We start from the raw sequence: 20,254 nt of genomic DNA, 5'->3' as shown, positions 1-20,254 counted from the left end.
GGTGGAGAATAAGAAATGGTCACCACAGGCGGGCTCAAGTGTGCAAACTGGCTGACCCCTCTCTGGTTCCTGCATGCCTCCCACCCTCCTTCCTAAGCCAGGGCCACTCTTATTTCACAGGCCAGAAGCTGAGGCCTGATCCTTCTGCCTTCAGATTCACCAGCCTGTGCAGGGTCCCCAGGGGTGTCTGTGGAGGGAGGTATGAGCTGTCATCTCTACTTGTTCTTAAGGAAGTGTGCTGGCCCACCTGACCCTCCACCATGGCCCACACCCCCATTCTGCCTCTTCAGAGCAACTGAGCTTGTTAGAGGTTGCTCCTGGACACCAACATGATCCTGAACGCTGGTGATTGGGCAGTGAGGATGAGTCCTTTCCCATAGGTCTTGCAACTGGTGAGGTGGCTAGAGCCATCAGGGGCTGGTGGAGTTGCTGAGGGGTGGGGGATCATGGGTGCAGCAGTCTCAGGGATCCAGAAGGGGGTGGGGTGATTGAGTTGTGTTCCCCCCTCCTTATCTGGAGAGAGCTTGAAAGTTAAGGGTGGATACAGGCCGAGTCTAAAAAGGCTTCTCTGTGGGTCAGGCTGAATTCAGGGCTCTGGGATCCATTCATCCTGTTCCCCACAAGAGAACAGGTGTATTGCTTTAAGAGAGTTGTTGGCAAATAGTGGTGGTGGTAGGTGACTGTGGTGTATAACACATGGGTTCGAGAGTGTTCAAGCTGGAAGGGGGATTGGAAATGGAATTCAGAGACCAGACACTGGGTTTTAGAGTCTGAAACTACAGATTGTATACTGTGTTCAAGTCTTGGCTATGTGGCCTCAAGTAAATAGCTTTACATCTCTGGGCCTCAGTTTCCATATATGCAAAATGGGAATTGACAAAAAATTCCAGTATAGTCTGGGGAACTGAGAGTCAAATGAAAGACTAGAAAGATCTCCACTTACTACAGGATTATTTTAATTATTTGAGGTGGGAAACTGAGGCCCAGAGAGGGCAAGGGCCTTGCCAGATGTCACACAGAGAGCAATGGAGCTGAGACAAGAACCCAAGAATGCTGCTTCTAGTTCAGGGTAACTTTCCCCAGGGCTGATGAATGAGTGTGGTGAGATGGGGCGACTCTGTCTGTCCTGCCCTTTCTCTCTGGACAGGGGACAGGTTCTGGGTGAAGGGTGAAAGGAGAGGCTGGAGAAGGGAGGGAGGCTCCAGCAACACGCCAAGGCTGAGACTGAAAAAAAACAAAACAAAACAAACAAACCCCGCGATCCCCCTCTCCAGCCCTGCCCCGCCCCACCCCTTAAGTCCGGGCTGCTAAGGGCCAAGTCCAAGTCCACTTCAGACCCAGATCAAGCGGCGCAGGCTGCAGTCCAGTCAGCGAGCCGCCAGGGGGCGCGCCTGCCATCTTGGCTGGAGCTCTTGGCAGCGGCTGTCGGTCTAGCCGCGGGGGTGGGCGCGGGGCAGAAGCTACCCCGACCTGCAGGAAATAAAGGAAGGTTAGGGAAGCGGACCCATAAGTATAGGGGCGGAGAGATCCGGCTGCCCTCCCAGCTCCTCCCTCTCCTTCTTTCTCCTATGCTAAGGGCCGGGTCCCTCCACCCCACTCTGCTCCGCGCCATGACCCACGTGTACAGAGGCTGCAGTTGTAAATGCGACGTCTTCTGGGGCGCCTGGTATCCGTAGGAGTCAAAACCGCCGATGAAATCAACTGCGGAAGGGGAGATGGCGCATGATTAGGGATGGGCGTGTTCAGGGCAAGCTATGGAAGGCTACGTTCTGAAAAGAAGGAATCTGAGGACCAGACCCCTGTACTGGCCCTTAGGGGTGGGGCTTTGCTGCGGCATTCTGAGGGATGGGGTCAGGGTCCAAGAGGATAGAGAGCTGAGACCTGGGAGAGTGAGGAGGGTGGGGGTGGATGCAGGGGCTGGGTGGCCCTTTAAGGGAGAAGGCTCTGGGGAGGCGGAACTCCAGTGGCAAGATCTCCAGGGGGTAGGGGGCAGGACGAACTAGGAATGGGCGGTGCTTGAGAGGAGTGGGGCGGGGCCTAAGAGGGGCGGGTAGTGGGGCGGTGCAAAAGCCTTGGACTGGGCATCTGGATGTCCGGGCCTCAGCCCAGAATGGGCTGGCTATGCAGATCCCCATCCATCCTGCCGCCTCTTCTTCCCAGACCCAAGAGGGACTCCTTAGCTGACCCAGGGCTCCCCGGGGCTCGGGCCCCTGTCCAGGGTGCTGAAGGCGTGGGGTGGCTCATGGCCAGGCTTTCCCACCTCCCCAGGGGCTCCACACTCACAGCTGTCCTCCTCCTCCAGGAACACTTTGCTCACGTAGCAGGCGAACACGAAGCCGAACAGCTGGGGGAGGACACCGCGCGTCAGGGAGGGAGGGTGGAGAGGGAAGCTCTTTCTTCACCCCCTGCCTGTCCCTGCCCACTCCGACTAGAGGGGTGGGTTGCACTAAGAGGAAGGCAAACCCATAACAACTTCAAGTTAAATGCCTGCATCTTAAAATCAATGTATTTGTTTCCACTCTCCGTTCTGGGAGTGTGACTTTGGACAAGGAATGATTTTGCCTCTTTGGGCCCCAGTTTCCCCAGTTGGATCTGGGCAATATCTTACTGGCTTGTTAAGAGGAAAGATGATTATGTGACTTTGTGTGGGTAAAGTGCCTAGGGCAGGGCTGGCCCTTCTGGAAATGAGAACTCTTACTATCTTGAAGCCATTCTCATTTTATTCTCACAACTCTATGCGGTTGATATTGTCATTCCTTCTTGTGAATAAGAAAACAAGCTTGGAGAAAGCAAGTGACTTGTCCAAGGTCACAAAACAGGTATATTAGAGATTTAAACCCAGGACTGACTCACTGTCTGATGCCTCATCCTATTTATTAAATCTGCTCACTCCCTGAATAGGGGTATAGCAGGGGTGAAGGGAGGTGGTACAAAATACAGAAACAGAGCCAGACAGAAGCACAGGAGGTTCATCCCCTCTTAACTAGGGCCTAACAAAGGGGCTGAAGTGGACACCATCTCTGGGAGTGTGTCAGGTAGGGAGCCAGGAGAACTCACAGCTAGGAAGATCTGCAGGGCACTGCTGAGTGCTTCGATGTAGGGATAGTCAAGCAGGCAGCCGGTGACCGAGATGACGTGGTGGTCCTCCAGGGCCAGGTGGGAGTTCAGGACAGGTGTCACCAGGCAGCCTGGCCCATTCTCCATCCACCAGGAGCGGTGCAGGGACGTGTTGAAGGTCATGATGAAGTCCCGGTCCTGGGGGCAGAGGGGCCTAGGATGCTGAGCTGGGTTGGGAGGAAGAGGGAGTGGATCCTCCCCAGGCTCCAGGAGACTGTATATAAGGCCTACTTCACACCTGGGTTGATGTAACAGCTTCCATTCCCAGCTTGATTTGTGAAGGGTATGAACTCTGTATCTGCAAGTCAACATTTGGCCAGTAGGTGGCGCTCGATGACCATGCAGGCCGCACTTCTCCATCGGCGATGGAAGAGGCTGTTGCAGACCCACAGGTGCCCCAGAATTTCAGGGCTGGAAGGGACGTTTTAACAGTCACTGGGTCCAATTTCCCAGCCATTGGTGAAATTGTCAATACAGACCCCTTCACAGCCCATTCAGCCTCTCCATTGCTCTCTGAGCGTGACCCTGGGCAAACCTCTCCTCTCTTAGTCCTTGGTCTCTCTATTTGAAATGGTGAAGGGATTGGTCTGTATCAGAAGTTCTGGGGGCTGGGGTATAGCTCAGTGGTAGAGCTTGTGCTTGGCATGCACGAGGTCCTGGGTTCAATCCCCAGTACCTCCATTAGAAAAAAATAAGAGTTCTTGCTCATCTATGTATTGTCCATTAACAAATATTCACTGCATGCTGGCCAGGTGCCAAGCACCAAGCACTGAAATGTGTAATCTCCTTTCATCCCCTCAGCAACCACATGAAATTGGGATTCCTATTACCTGCACTTACTAGATGAGGAAACTGAAGCTCCGAGAGGGTAAGCCACTTGCCCAGGGTCACACAGCTAGGAAATGTTCCAGGTGGGATTAAATCTTGCAGAATTATAAAGCCAGTGCTCTCATTCATCTATTTTGCTTCCTTTATATCTAAAAATAGAAGTCATGCCCTCTGGGCTTGCTTTTCTCCAAGCTAAATACTCCCACTTTCTTCAATAGTTCTCCATGTGACGTGGTCTGCTCAATTTTCCCAGAACAAGCTCTACCTAGTCTCTTTCTCTTCTGAAAACTGTAGATCAGAACTAGACCCAAATCTTTGTGGTCTAAGCAGTACAGAGCTTGTCACATTTTTATCTCCTTTGTACCAAACATGCGTGGGGCCTAAGAGTAGCTTTTGTGGCTGCCACATACTGCTGGTTTCTGCTGAGACTGTGACCAGCTTGCACCCCAGCGCATCTTCACACAGACTGTCCTTCAGCCTCATGTGCTCCAGTAATTGTTTTTGAGAAGTGCGGGGGAGGCCAGAAAGAAATGTAGGGATGGGGCGGGGGTGGGAGCACAGAGTATTTGAACTTGTTGGTCTCCTTAAGAGATGATACCTAGGACCCACACCACACAAGGAGCCCTCAGGGCAGGGGACAGGAAAGGTTGGGCTCTGCCCTCTGGCACTGCCAGGCCTAAGGCTTACCTGGGACAGCTGTCCAACCTCCAAGTAGAAGCAGATGATAAATGCATTCCAGCCAACCCAGAGCACCAGCCAGGCTGCATACTGGGGAAAGCAGAGATGGGATCAGGGTGGGGCCTGGGGGAGTGGGGATGGGGTGCATCTATGGACTAAGGAGACCTTTGCAGAGGAAATTAGGACAATGTCTCACTCAGAGAGCACTTCATAATTTACAAATCATGTTTACATCCATCCAGTCCTTACAACAGCCCTGCAGGGAAGGCACTGTCTTTCTCTTTAAAGATAACTAAGTTAAGGCCCAGAGAGGGGGTTTACATTTTCCAAGATCACACAGCTAGGAAGATGTAGGGCTGGCACAGAAACCCAAGTCCTCTGGTAGCTAATCCTATCCACTCTGTAGAGAACAGACCCCAGGCATCCTGCCCATGGCAAAGAACTAGAGAGGAGCTGGATGTTTCCACCTAAATCTTATGCCTGCAATTCCTGTGGCAGCTGCCTGGCAGACAGTGCTACCTACAGTGGTGCCTGGGGCTTTTCTGATAACTGGAGAGAAGCCTCCTATATCAGGTGAAGGAGAGTTCTGGAGGGGCCCTATTCACCTGGCTTCTGGAGCTGAGCCTGTGGGAGGTGGGGAGAAACACTAGAATGAGTGTGAGTGGGCTCGAGGGGTGGCACGAAATCACTTGTCATTGTTATCATGGGTGTCAAGCATTTACATAGTAAATCAACCAAAAAAGAGAGGTGTGTGAATGGGTCACTGAAGAATAGCAGGGGACAAGGGTGAGGCCAGCTGAAAACAGGAGTTTGACCATCAAGGACCAGAGCCTGGAAAGAGGGACGGAATCCTCTCCTGGGATTAGGGCCAGGAGGCACTGGCCTCAAAGCCACACCAGCCACTCTAGACTACATTCTTGATGAATATCAAGGGACAAAAGCCAAGCCTTCCTGAAGCAACTTCAGAAACCAAACAAGGCAAAGTCCATCCCTTGCACGGGCTTACTGGGGCAGCATAGTGATGCGGCAGGAGCCTCTGCTCTGGACATGATGCTCTAATCCTGCCACTTATTAGCTGTGTATCTTTAGGAAGCCTTGTAACCTTTCTGAGCCCCATTTCCTCATCTGGAGAATGGAGATGGTGAGACAGACCTCTCAGGGCTGTCGTAAAGACAAGGAAAGCATGTGAAACTCTTAGCACGTGCCTGACACCTGGTAGACACTCGCTAAATGATGTAGCTTATTAATATTTGGATTTTTCCCTAGAAAATTCTTTAGGAACGATACTAATCTTGTCTCCACTGAGCAAGATTTGGACATCCACACCACCAGCCAGGCTGGAGCCAAGATAGAGGCAGAGGTCTGGGTGCCTGGGGTAGAGGGCAGCTCTGGCTGGAGAAGGAGCGGGGCACAGATGGGGATGAGAGGAGGGGGTTGGCTTGGGGAGGGGCCAGGTGAGCCATACCAGAATGAGGTACCGGGAGCGGTACTGCACGGTGCCAAAGATGCCCAGGATAACTGCCATGATGTGCAGGAAGTTGGCTAGGATAGGAGCCCACTGGTAGCCCAGGAAGTCAAAGATCTGCCGCTCCAGTGCAGCCACCTGTGGAAAAGAACAGGCTGAGGCCAGTCACCCCCTAAAAGAGGAGGAAGGGGACTCCTCCCTGACGTTGTGGAGCAGGGGACCCCAGTTCCCATGGTGATGCGGCACCATGACCTGATTGTACACAAGTCTCAGAGGCAGCCCAGCCCCTCGGTACTAAAGGGATGCTGGGAGGTGAGGACAAGGCTGTGAGCACAAAGTGGTGGAGCCTTGACCAGCATGTGGGGTGGGCTGAAGGGAGATGGAAGCTAGGGTTCAGAACACCTTCTTCCCTGCCAAGAAGCCTTCCCCACTGGCACCTGCACCTTCCCCAGGGATGGGGGAGCCTCTTAGCCAGGAGAGTCAGGATCCAACCTGCCTCCCTCCAGCCCTGGCCAAGGACTGAACCACGGCCCTGGAGGACCCAGGGAAGCCTGTGGGCCCAAGTTGTCTCTTCCAAGAGCCCCTATCTGGAGGTTGCCCTGGCTCATGGCATCCATGGGCTGCAGAGAAAGCGATCTTTTTCACTCCCTTCCCCCAAGGGAGCTGTAGTAGGTTGCACATGTGACCTTAAATTCTTTTTCTTCCTGCTTCCACACTCTTTGGCAGTGCCTTCCAACACTGACTCTCTGCTTGGTGATGTGACTCGCTTTGCTCAAAGGGACTTAAGCAAAAACGATGAAAGCTTGAAAAACACTGGGGCATTGGAGCTTGCCCACTTGCTACACTTGTGACACAGACAACACCTTGTAAAAGAGTTCAAGCTGACCTGCTGGAGGAAGAGAGGCCACAGTGAAAAGAACCAAGGTGCCCCAGCTGACAGCCAGTCAACCATCAAGACACATGAGTGTGGCCATCTTAGATCATTCAGATGCCAGCCAACCCACCAGCTGACCAAAGACACGTCACCAGACCAAATGACCTCCCAGCTCATCCACAGAATCATGAGCTAAATAAAATGGTTGTTTTAAACCACTACGTTTTCAAGGGATTTGTTACACAGAAAAAGCTAACTGATTCAGGATTTAATTAATATTCCTTTTCCAGTAGTTGCTGGTTCAACTTTTCAGCTGATACACTTAGGAACAAAGATGCCAAGGATACCAACTGTCATTGACTGTCCCATATCCCCTTTTCTGTTGACAGAACTTATCTCTTTGTTTTGGAAACTGCCTCCCAGGCCCTCAGTCCTTGTGACTTGGGCGGGGCTGAGCCCACTTCTAACTTCCCTGGTGGGCTCGTGATCCAGCTCTAACCAAATAATGAGCACACAGTGATATATCTGTACCGGGATGGACACTCACCCTGCGCCCTGCTCCTGAGAGTCACCTGGATAGTTGCGGGAGCATCAGGACAGAGATGCTCTCTTTCTGCCAGGATACCTTGCTGGGTGTAGTGCCAGCTGAGAGCTGTTGGTGGCTGTCTTTGCCACCATGTGGGGACAGCCTGCTTGAAGAGGAAGCAAAAGCTGAGGGACACAGAGGGGGGAAGAAGGAACAAGCAAAGGGAGTGTCTGGGAGACATCATTTAAGTCTGAGGATCTAGCCATGCCTAAAATGAATTCTCCCTCCTTTTACCACTGATTTCTGTCACCTGCAACCAAAAGTCCGGACTAAAATAGAAGGGGATAGAAGAGAATCTGGCTGTGGGGGGAGAAAAAAGATTCTGATAAAGTAACAAGACCCCAGAAGCCTCTTTCCCAGCAGGGAGGCAGGGGGAGGTAGAGCTGATGCTACAGATGGCAAAGCTTGGGCAGAGACCCAGGAAGCTGCAGGCCCATCCCTGGCACTCACCTGGCACCTGCCTATCTCTTGCTGGTGACTCCCCCTCCCAGGGCTCTACAGATTGTAAAGAGCTTTCCAAGTTCAGCTTTCACTGGGTACTTCTTGGCAGAAAGGCCCTACTGAGATCATTACCTCAGAATAAAGAGACCACAAGGCTCAGAGGGGAAGTGACTTGCCCAAGGTCACACAGCAGGTTGATGGCAGAGCCGGGCAGTCATTCTGCCTTTCTCTGTCCCATCCTGGAACTAACACACCACCTTTCCCAGTTGGCACTGGTGGGGGAGTTAAGACGTGTGGGTTCTGGCCGAGACTCTGACACTGATTCGTGGCATACCTGGGCATCTAACTTCCCTGCTGGGTCCTGGGCTCCTCTTCCACACACAGAGGCTGCCAGACTAAATGACTTCTAAGGGCGCTTCTGATTTTTATTCCAGTGGCCTGCTGACCCTGGGAAAGAAACTCCCCAAGCTGCTCCCCTTAAAAGCTCCTGCCACATTTCTGTTCTCCTTTCTACACTGACTCTGCTAGGCCTCAGGGAGCCCTGATGGTTTGGGGTCCAGCTTGATGCTCAGCTGGCACATGGTCCCGGCAAGGAGGTTGTGAAAGAGTTACCCAGGCTCATAGTGTAGCTGGGGTGACACCCAGCCTGGATACGACCACCTAACATGATATTACCCCACCCCAACCCTGGCCTTTGTTCAAAACCCCTGTGTTCTCAGGAACCTCACTAATAGAGTGAGCAGCACTGGAGTCACTAAAACTCAAGTCCAAACTGCAGGCCTGCTGTGTGACCTAGGGCAAATTACTTTCCCTCTCTGAGCTTATTTTTTTTAACTATACATAGAGAAGATTATCCCTTCCCTGAGAAGTTGTTGTAAGGGTATGGAGACATCACATAAAATAACAATTAGACTTACTATATGGTGGCTAATTAGTAGAAGACCTAACAGTCAATGCTTAGGTGGTTTTGAAGGCTGCTAGGATCTGGCTCAGTCCTCCCTTCCCGGTCAGTTTCTGCCCCTAAGTGGCTGATATAACAGCTGAAGTCCCACCTTCATTTTCCTTTTCCTATATCCAAGTCCTCCTTGGTCTTCAAAATATAGCACAATTTTCTCCTTTCCTAGGAAGACCTCCAGACTGCCCCAAAGGGATCTCTCTTTCCACTGAATATGGAACACTGGCTGTGCCTGTCACTCAGCCATCCCTCCAGCCTCCCTCCACCCTCGCATCCAACACTCACCCACTCATTCATCAAAACCCCATCCACATCCATTTATTCATCCATCTGACGTCCGTCTGACATGCCCTCATCCATCCAGGGTCCATCATTTATTTATTCACAGAACATTTAGTCTGTGTCAGGCCCCGTGTTGGCGCTGGGATGCCAAAGTGAATACCTGCCCTTGGGGAACTCAGAGCCTAGTAGGGGAGATGGATGGAAAATCGGACTCTTACAAACCATTGAGGTCAGCGCTATCACCCAGGCCTGAATGATGCTGCCTCTCCCTCCAATGGTGAGTACAGAGATTGATTTAAATAAATAAATAAATATTTTAACCAAGATTCAGTGTCTTATAAATAATCCCAATTCTAAAATTATTATTTTTCATTCGAAAACCAAAGTCAAATATTCCAGAACTCCTGCTTGTGCAGCAGTGATATGCAGCTAATTAACAAATAAGAACCAAAAAATAGGAGTATCTTCCCCATCTGGTTGCAATGGCTTAGAAACAATTATCTGAGGACTGCAGTGATTGTAAACCATAACTGGCCTTGGCCTTGGTGTGTCTTTTCACTTTGATGGGAGGAGTTGCGTGGAGACCACAGCAATCTACCTCTTTGCAAAAAGTGCAAGTGCACATGCATTGACGGGGGAAAAGTGACTTCGGGGATATTTTTACCTGGTCAGCCTGCAAGCCAGGTCAAGCTGGCTTCTTGGATGTCTCTCCTAAGTAGGCCAGTGCAGAAGCTTCTATGGGCAACTGATGCAGCCTCCTGCCTGATTCTCCTGGCAAAGGGAGGCTGGCTACCACCACCCCTGCCGAGTGCTTTTTCTGAAGTACAAAGCTGGTCGAGTCATTGTTCTCAACGCAGCCCAGAGAGCCTGGGGTAATCTCTACAGCCTCTGGGCCAGCCAACTCCCCAGTCACACAGGGTCCCAGACAAGTGAGACCAGTCCCCTGACTGTAGTCCCAAAGGGACAGATGAGGTCAAGTCCTCCCCAGCCTCACAGCCTGGCCTGGATCTGTCAACGCCCACAGAGTAAGTTTCTGCCCATTAGTCCTTTCTGCCCTTGACCTCCATAACCCTCTGTGCTGCTTCTTCTGACCCAGCCCTCCCCCCACGCCGTCAGCCCCTTGTCACGAGCACTGCCACACCAACAGGTGTCTCTATGGGCTCAGTGCCTTCCCTAAGGGGTCCCCCCACCCTTTACATACTGTACCCCAGGAGGCTACCTTCTCTGCAGGCTTCTCAGTGACTCTGTTTCCTTTCTCTTATCCCATGTTCCTCAGGCCCAAAGGTGGGGTTGGTATCTGCTGGGGTCCCCAAACTGCCTGCAGAACTGTACGACCCCGTATCTGTACCACCCTCCTTCACTGCTGGCCTCAGCATCCACTCGCCTCGAGGTCTTGTCCCTTCTTTGAAAACGAGTTTGATCCCTGCACCATCCTGGTCAACTTTGACATCTGGGGGCCACTCGCTTAGCACCCCAACCTCTCAGTCTCTTAAGTCCTATCCCCTGACCTTTGCCTCCAATCCACCTCGTCCACTGCCACCTCTTGGATTGCATCATCACCTGTAACTACCCTGCCTCCAAAGTCACCAATTCGCCAGCCCCTCTTGGACTACCCCAGACTGCTTCTCAACACCCTTTATGATGACAAGCCCAGTCCAGTGCACCAAGTCCCCAGCCCCCACCCCTCTACTCTCTCCCATTCCCCACTTCACATCCCACCTTGACCTGCGGGGATCATGTGACCCTCACTTCGACATCAGCTTTGCCTCTAACCCAAACTCTTACACTCCTCTGCCTTTTCATCACGGCTCTCAGGAAAAGGCCACACCTGGATGAACCTAATGAATCGTTTTCTCAGTGCTCACAAAGCAGCCAAGCACAGCTGGAGGAAGTCACTCCATGGCGCAGACCGGCTCCACTGGAGATCCAGAATCACTGACTCCAAGAGGCTCCCGATGCTGTCCCACAACCCGACTAGGCTTCTCTGAGGAACTCACTTTCCCTGAAGATATTTCAGATCTTCTCACTGTCCTCAACCCTCCTGGTCCCCTTCACCCTCACTCCGGGTGAAGACCTGGTCTCCCCCACCCCCACCCACTATACTTGAGGTGCTGTCCCTCCTCCCACCCAAGGCTACTGCCTCCTGCACTTTGAACCCCACCTCAGGAGTCCACACCATCCACCATCTCTTCTTTCTTGTAAACTCAACCTCTCCCCCTGCCTGGGATCCTTGTCCCTGGCTCCTTAACATGCTCAAGTCTCTCCTATTTAAAAAAAAAAAAAAAAGCTCCCGTAGCCCCCTCCAGCTAACGCCTTATCTATCCCAAGCTCTCATATCCCAAACTGTTTAAAGGTCTCAATGCCCTCCTTGTCACTCACTCCTCTGCCCACGTGCTATAACAATTCGGTCCAGGGGTTAGAAGCAGAGCTAGATTAGAATCCTAGTGCCACTGGTTTTTCTACAACTCTTGGCAAGTCACTTAACCTCCCTGTGACTCAGTTTTCTCACCAACAAAATGGGTATGATTCACAGTACCACCCTCATCAGTCATGAGGAGAGTCAGCACGACTTAAAATTATATTCCGTTGCTGAACTCCCTGCCTCCCCACTTGCTTTATTTTTTCCATGGCACTTATCATTGGCTAACATCCTATTCCCTCTTATTTACTGTTACTCCTGCATTAGAAGGCAAATTCCAGGACAGCAGGGATGCTCACTGCTGCATTTCCAGCAGCGAGAGCTGTACCTGGCACACACTCATTCTCCACCTCCCTGGCCGCTCCCCTGATGCCGGTGCAGCCCATCCTCCTGCACAGTCAGGCCCCTAAGTCTAAGCCATATCGCAGCTCCTCTTCACGCTCCACATGTCCCAAATGCATGTCTTCCCAAGCTTCAGTTCCTTCGGCCTCCAACCCCTTTATAACCAAGTACCCACTGGTTGGTTCATCTTAATACTCCCAAACCTGGTCTGCTTCCAGTGATTTGGGCCCCAAGATATGCCCAGCTGCATGAGCCAGAAAACTAAGCTTTAGACTCTGGTTTCCCTCCTGCCCCCTCACCTCCGTGCCCAGCCTGTCATCACATCCCGTCTCTCTAATCTTCTGAATCTCTCACATCTGGCCACTTTCTTCCTACTTTCTCTCAACTGGCTGATTGCAATACCAGCCTGCAGCCTGCCTCAAGCCTAACCCACCCCTCTTTTCAGAGTGGAACCTCTACAAGGCTCCCCTGCTGCCCCTCCCCCTGCCCTTAGCTCCCCACCCCCACCTCTGATTATTTATTTATCGGGTAGCTGCCAGCTGAGGGGGATGCAGTTGCCATGGGAACCTTCAGCCCCGAGTCAGGGCTGCCTCTGTTCTCAGTAGGATGCTCTTGTCTGTCTAGACGCCAACCCCAGGGGCCCAACACCAGGTTGGGGGTTGGGGGGCGGTGAGAAAGAATAATGCAGATGGGCCCACCCGGGTCCCAGGAAGCTGGGGGAGAGGGCAAGTAGAGGGCTGGGCTTGGGGGCCACAGAACTCATCAGAAGCCTCTTGTGCACAAGCTGTTGCCAGCCAGTTCTGCAAGTCAGCTAGTTTCCTGGCCAGAATTCCAGTCATGTTGCTATGGGACTTAGATACAGAAGTCAGGCTGTCTGGGGAATGATGCGGAAGGGGCCCCTGAAGTTTCTGGAGAGTGGTTTGGTCCAGCCTGATACCGGCTTTAGTTCACAGAGGGCTGAGGCGGGAAGAGCTCGTCAGCTGGGGCCAGGCAGACCTAAGTTCCATTCCCAGCTCAGTCCCTGACTCACTGTGCAACCTTGGGCCAGTTACTCCCTCTTTCCAAGCCAGCCAGTTTTGTCATTGGGAAAATGTCCCGAGGATTCAGACAGTGCCTGTGAAGCTCTCATCCCGGTGCCTGCTACCCAGTTGGTGCTCAGTATGTGGAAACAGCCTTTGCTGCCTCCCCAAACTCAAGCCCCCCTTTTCCCAGTGGATTTCTGAGGCAGCTGACAAAATTAAACTCGACTCAGCCCCTCATCCGTGAAATGAGGTAGTGGGACTGAAGCCACAGACGGCAGAGCTAGAAGGACCCCTGGAGATCTGTTGGTCCAACCCTCTCATTAGAGAGGTGAGCAAACTGACAGCAGAGATGGGCAGTGACTGTCTATGGGGAGGGTCTTCTCTCTCTCCTGGAGCTCTTTCCCCGACTCCAGGGTCCATCTGGGGTCCCTGCCATTTGAGCAGGAGCTGAAATAAACACCCAGCAAGAGATTAAAAGAAGTACAGAGACCAGCTAGTCTTTGGCAGAGTCAGGGAAGATGGGCCTAAAAGGGCACAATTCATCAAGCAAGTATTTCTTGAGCACCCATCAGGTGCCAGGCCCTGTGCGGGGTGTATCAGGGTGTGGCTTCAGCCACAGAGAGTTTAAGCCAATCAACAGCTACCACAGTCCTCTGGGAGCGGATGGTGGGGAACTCTGCCTGATTCCCCACTCACTGTGTGTAGTGACCTGTGGGGACTCCTTACTCCCAACACACACACACACACACACACACACACACACACACACACACACACACACACACACACACACTCTCTCTCTCTCTCTCTCTCTCTCTCTCTCTCACTCCCTGTCTTTTCCAGGGCTCCCGCAGCACTTCTGCCTCTCTCTGTCCCAGCCTGGATCCTGCTGGAAAATGGCCAAGGCTATCACTGTTATGTGAAAAAAAAAAAAAAAGCACAAACAGCTGCAGAACAATATGATTCCATTTATGTTTAAAAAAAAAAGACAAGAAATGTATGTGACTGCAGATGCACCATCAGGAGCCAGGGAAATACACACAGCAAACGGTTATGAGAAGTTCTCTCTAGGGAGTGGGCTTGGGGAGACTTTTACTTTTAAATACACACACTTTGGAAATGTTTTACAACAAAGCTATGACCCTTAAAAAGTTAAGAGAAAATGCTTTAAGATGCGGTGGACTCATCGCTATGTGAAAGGGCATCAGTGTGGCTCAGAGGAGCTGAGGTCTCCTCCTCCTCTGATGTGACTGTGCTTTGGGATCCTGGGCAAGACGCCTCCTCTGGGCCTCGGTGTTCTCACCTGCACAATGGGGGCCTCTGAAGCTCCAAATGGCTAACTAGGCCTGGTGCTGCTGCAGCCCGCCTGCCGGCAGGGGGACTGGCCTGAGGGTCCTGTGACTCTGCCGAGAGCCTAACAGTCTTTCTTCCCCAGAAGGTGGTTCTGCCAGCCCCCTCCCCACAGCCCTCGTATGGCCACCTTGATTCGAAGGTTCCCTTTTACAGAGGAGGCTCAGGGCAGTCCCTGGAGTCCCCTGAAGTCACTCAGACAGGATGTGGCAGAGTGAAGATCTGAGTCCTTGTCTCTATGACCCACTGTTCTTCCCACCCACCAGATATCTCTCCAGAGACAGCTGAGGGCCTACGAAGTGGCAGAGAGGAGGTTGAGGCAGAAGCTGCTCTGCATCCAAGGGCCTCCCGTGAGCCACCCAGTCCAGCCTCCCGGCGGCAGTGGTGGAGCAGCTAACGTTGATTAATCTCGGATTAGTGCCAGGTACTGTTCTGAGTACCGCACATCTGATTTGTCATTCACTCTACAAACAGTTCTTGAGTGTCTTTTGTGTGCTTAGGGCTGAGAACTGAGTGGTGAATACAGAGGGCCCAGTTTCTGCCCTCATGGGATGACAGTCCTGCCCGCTCCCTTCTCAGGGCAGACACCGGAACACCTGCCCCAGGCCAGAGAGCAAGGGAAGGGGGACAGGGGAGAAGAGAGGAAGCTCTTTTCCATGGGAAAAAAAGCAAAACAAAACTTTAACCTCTCCAAGTGGGTCTTTTTTTTTTTTTCCCAGTGGGTCTTAGCACTGCCAAGTCATTTATTCGGTACCTACTGTATATTACCCCTCATACTCAGCTCACTTCTCTTAATCCTCCCCTACTGAGAGATGAGGAAACTGAGGCTCAGGGAAGTGAAGGGGCTTGCCCACGGGCACACAGGGGAGCTGAGACTGCAACCAGGCTGCTGTGGGCGGGGCCTCGCTCTTCCCCACCACACGGTTCTCTGGGACTGGGCTACTCACACCCCTGCGGCCCTGCACGCTCCTCCTCAGGACAGCTCCCCTTGCTCCTCAGGCCCCAGGCTGCCATCTGTCTGTCCTTACATCCTCCCGCTGTGGTCCAGACCTCTTCCCCATCTGGGCCTGGGGGAGCCAGGGAGCAGCTGGTCACTACCTTCTGCATAATTAGCCCTCAGAGACCAGGCTTGGAGCTGTGAGAGAGGCCCAGGACCATCTCAGTGGGCAGGTCTGGCCAGCCCTGGACCTGTCAGGAGGCAGCGGCTGGGGCTTGGTCTCTGTCTCCATGGCAACCCCACCCCAGCAGCCCAGTGACTGCTGACCCGTCCCCAGCTGAGGGACTCCTTTAGGCCCCCTCTGGGCAGATCTATCCCACCACACCTCTGAACTGGCAGCTCCATTAGAACAAGGGGCCTGGTGGTGGCCTAATTAGCATACATCTACATTAATTTGCATAAACCGTAGGCCTAGCAGCCCAGGGTGATACCAAGGTCAGTCTAAAATCAAAGGGTCTCTGCATCTCATGGGGCGCCTAACTAACTCCTCATCAACCATCTGGTCCAAACCCACAGGCACCAGAGTGGGAGGTAGTGTGGGCAGTGCAGAGAAGGGCCTTCAGGCCAGTGACTCTCTGTGACTCAGTCTCCACCTCTGAAGAATGGGCACAAGGCACCTACTTCACAGCAGTGTTGAGAGGACTGAGGGGTTTTACAGATTCATTCCCAAGCCCAGGCCTCACCCATCCTTCCAACCCCTTATCTCCACTCCTAGAGCTCTTTGATTTCTGCCTGTGGGGCAGGCCCTTTTTACAAGCTCAGAAAAGGCTGCAGGAGCCCACAGAGCCTGCCCTCCCCCAGGAGGCTCCTCCCACCAGGCCCTGCCCCAACCCTAACTTGTGGGTTCTGACAGGAAGTGATTAGAAGCTGCAGGCTACCAGCTTTGGTTTTTCATCAGTAGTGCCTCTGACCTGGTGCTGACTTCCAGCACTGCCCGGCCCACTCCAGGGCACCCTTTGGAAAACCATGTGAGGCAGTTTACGGCACGTTCTGGAGCTGGACTGCTTGGGTTTCTCTTCCATGTGACCCTCAGTCTCCCCATCTGTAAAAGGGGGATAACAAATCTCTGGCACTTCCTGTAGTTGTAATATTAAATGAGATAATGTAGGTTGAGTGCCTGGCACAGTAAGGGCCCCATAAATGTTAACTATTACTACTAAAATAATGACAGTAATGAGAGAGAAACCTGAGACCACCTGGAGGGTCAGAGGAGGGGATATTTACGTTTGGCCTTGAACTGGCTATAATAATGAAACACTGGACACACTCTAGATGTCCCTCAGAAGGACACACAGTAAATTATGGCATCTCCAGATGATGAAACCAATGCAGCCATTACAACGGGGCTTTGAAAGAGGGCCAAGCTGCGTTGTGTGAAGAGGCAGGCTGCAGGGCCACTTGAGAAGTATGACCCTGTTTTTGTGCAGAAGAAAGAAAAAGAAAGAATCATCAAACTGTTAACTCTGGAGAATGGCATTGGAGGGGGTCTTTGAAAGTCAACTAGAGATATTTCTGCACATGTTTATATTGATGAGTAACACTTTTATAAGAAAACAAAGTAAAGAAGAAATTAATAGGGGACCAAAGCACATGGACAAAATCTGAGGTGTAGGCAGGGTGACCAACTGTCCAGACTGGCCTGGGATAGTGGAGTTTCTCGAGGTGCAGCACTTGAAAGGCTAAACCCCAAAATCCCAGGCAAACTGGGACAAGTTGGTCACCCCAGCTGCTGAAGGGTATGGATCACTTGGGGGCCTGAAGATGACTCTGGATGGGTGAAGCAAGGAGTGGCTGGGGAGACCTGCAGCTGGGCCTCAGACCCACAGCTTTATCCTGCTGGCCTCTAGGAGCCTGGGCAGGTTAGAACACGGGGCTGTCTGGCTGGAGGAGGAGGCTGAAGGTGGGTGATTGGATGGAGATGCCGAGGCTTCCTTGGATGGCTGAGGGCAGGACCCAGAATCCCTCTCCAAGCTTGGGGTCCCACCCTCCCAGGACTCCAACCTTCTTAGTGACGCCCAGTTCACCTCTGCCTGTGTTCCAGTGTCCAACCTGCTGGCACATCCCTAGTGCCGTCCCCCAGCAGGCTCCAGAGTGGGCAGTGAAGGCCTGGGAGGAGGGTGCCCTCCAGAAAGGAGCACTTCAGATGGGGTGGAGGGGAAGACCATCCAGGCAGAGAAAACCCAGCAAAAAGCAGGCTCTCCCAGGAGATGCCGGCCACAGACAAATGGACTTTTGGATAAATATAAAGGTGATTAATCAGATCCCCCCATTAGGTACAATGAATGATACCATATAATTAAGTCAAAAACTCGTGGAAGAAAGTACCTTAATGGAGCAGCCACTTAGGCAGGGAGAATTAATTAAGGAGGTGTTGAGAATTTCAGGAGTGGCTATGAGGCTGGAGGTGGGGTGGCAAAGACCAGAAGGTTGACAAAAGCAATTGAGAGTTAATATCTGCTCAGCATGGGACTGAGAACAGAGCCCAGGAATTATCAGCCCAGGCTTCAGAGTCAGGGAGACCTGGGACAGAGTCTCAGCTGTTACTTATACGCCGTGGGATCTGGGAAAGTAACTTTCTGAAGCCTCGGTTTCCTCATCTGTAAAATGGGAATACTACTACTACTAATACCCACTTCTTGGGGCTGTGTGAGAAGTCAATGAAGTAATGTGAGGAAAGGACTTTGCATGCAGTAAGTGCTCAGTAAATTATCAGCTTGGACATCACTTTCCCTCTTGGGTTCTTAATTTCTCACTGGCAAAAAGAGGATGTTTTATCTTCTTCACAGAAAAATTGGAGGATCAAATAGGATTGCAACCATGAAAGCAATTTATATACTATAATGTGCTTTTTAAACTGTGAAGCAGTCTACCCACATCTGTCATTATTAGGATAATTAATAAGTCCTTGGCTTCATACCAAGACCAGATTCTTGCTGCTTGTTCCCAGAGAAGCTATCCAGTGTAGTGGTTAAAAGTGTCGCCTTGGAGCTAGACTGTCTGGGTTTGAATCTGACCTTTAACACTTCTTAGCTGTGTGACCTTCAGTGAGACATTTAACCTCTCTGTGCTTTAACATCTCCACCTGTAAAATGAGGATAATAACAGTACCTATCTCATGGGGTTGTTGTGGGGCCTAAATGAGGGCATATATGTAAAACATTCAGAAAACTTCCTGTCCCGCAGCCACGTTAACTGCGATGATTGTTCTCCACAGTGTAGACTCTGGGCCTGGGTCTCCCACAGGCTCAGAGGACCCTGATTCTGAAGGAGATGAGACCACAGTCATCCGTGTGTGCAGGCCCCTTGGAGGCCAGGTAGCACTTTTCCCCACACGGCCTACCCAGTCCAGCAGCTGCCTGGTCCTGCCTGGCTGCTTGCTTCACTGTGTTCTTCTCACTCACCCTCCAAGCACACATGGACACTGATGGCGCCAGGCCTGCGCTGGGTGTACAGACGAGTGACTTCATGTGTCAGTGCAGTGAGATCCCAGAGAAGCGAGCAAGGCTTTCCCTCTGGGGACTTACTTGCCCTGAGCTGCCCTATGCATGTGGCTTTGTGTCCCTTTAGTTTATTCCTCAATCACTCTTGAGAAGCATCATTTTGTACATGTGGAAACTGCGCCCCAGGGAGTAAAGTAACAGACCCCAGGTCACAGAGCCGGATTCGAATACAGAGCCGTGACTCCAGACCCTGCCCACCACCCCATGTTTCCCCATCAGCCCCTCTGGTCCATGCACAGCATCACCTCTTGGCCTGAACCCCTCGCTGCTGAAACCGGTGCCCTCTCAAAGGATGCACTCTGTACCAAAGACGCAGAGATGTGTTCTGTTCAGACCCATCATTTACCAGATGCCCAGCAAGTCTAAACCTCCTAAGCCTTGGTCTCCTAGTCTATAAACAGGAAGAGAATAAACCTCAGAGAATAAACTTCAGAGTTGACATGAAAGGATGGGAAGTGGGGTGTCTGACACCGAAGGTGCACCCAATAGGTGCTTTCTTTGGTATTCTCTGAGTCCAATCCTTCCAGCCACCATCACCCCCACTTTTGTAGATTGTGTTCTCACCCAGCTCTGCCTCCACTGAAGTTTTCTGGTTCCCGGCTTCCTTCAGTGAAAGGTTCTTTCATTCTCTCTGGAGGCCTTTCTTCCTTGCCAATAAGACAAAACAGAGAGGGGCCTTCCTGCAGTCCTTTGGCTATCACCTCAAGCAGGGCGGCCTGCCTACCTTCACAGCACCCCTGCAACCCCCTCATGTTAAGTATGCTATTTGCTGGGCCCCAGGGCTCCCTCAAAAGGCTCCCTTGAAGCTGACCTGGCACTCCCTCCAAGCCAGCCTGGCTAAGCAGGCCTTTGAGAGCGGTCAGCCCTTGCCTGTAGCAGAGGCGCTCCGACAAACACCAGACAAAATGTCTCTGTATAAAAATCTCCCGACTTTCAGTGCCTCCTCCTGACTCTGCCCTTTCCCTACTGGACTCTGGTGTGAGTCTACGACATGCTACCTGACTCAGAAAATTATGACGCTGAGACTTTGGGCAAATCAGTTGAAATTTCAGGGCCTCAATTTCCTCATCTGTAAAATGGGAATTGTAACCCCCACCCTTGTTGCCTCCCAGGTTGAGGGATGGATTCAATGGGGTAAGTGATATCTGGGAACCATCAAGCTCTCCCCTCACAGGGGAGCCCTCCAGGGCTTGCACTTTCTGTTCCACCTGGATCAAGAGAAGCAGCGCAGGCAGTAAAGTCCAGGCCCCTCCTCCTTCCCACCAGCAGAACTGACCTCCAAGGAGTCTGCTGCAAGAGAGGAATCTCCTGGAAGTCTGTTTTATCTTAAAAGAATATGCATCTAATATTTGAGTCTGAGATAGAGCCTTCTCCTTATCTCATTTCCCTACAGATCAG

General features: G+C 52.0%; 1 protein-coding gene across 1 annotated transcript in view; it reads right to left on the bottom strand.

Moving 5' to 3' along the window:
* Positions 1-939: 939 nt before the first annotated feature.
* The window catches only part of NKAIN1 (sodium/potassium transporting ATPase interacting 1), a 39,754-nt gene continuing 20,439 nt past the window's right edge, over positions 940-20,254 (bottom strand). Inside the window, exons 2-7 of the mRNA XM_031464567.2 lie at positions 6,089-6,226; positions 4,633-4,713; positions 3,058-3,255; positions 2,284-2,344; positions 1,620-1,701; positions 940-1,470 (exon numbers count right to left, since the gene is read on the bottom strand). Coding sequence (XP_031320427.2) covers positions 1,461-1,470; positions 1,620-1,701; positions 2,284-2,344; positions 3,058-3,255; positions 4,633-4,713; positions 6,089-6,226 — 570 coding nt within the window. The 3' untranslated portion in view covers positions 940-1,460. The remainder of the gene's footprint in view (positions 1,471-1,619; positions 1,702-2,283; positions 2,345-3,057; positions 3,256-4,632; positions 4,714-6,088; positions 6,227-20,254) is intronic.

The sequence above is a fragment of the Camelus dromedarius genome, chromosome 14, assembly GCF_036321535.1.
Source record: "Camelus dromedarius isolate mCamDro1 chromosome 14, mCamDro1.pat, whole genome shotgun sequence".
NCBI classification, from domain to species: Eukaryota; Metazoa; Chordata; class Mammalia; order Artiodactyla; family Camelidae; genus Camelus; species Camelus dromedarius.
The sequence above is the reverse complement of the archived record's forward strand: the minus strand, read 5'-3'. Positions and strand labels throughout refer to the sequence as shown.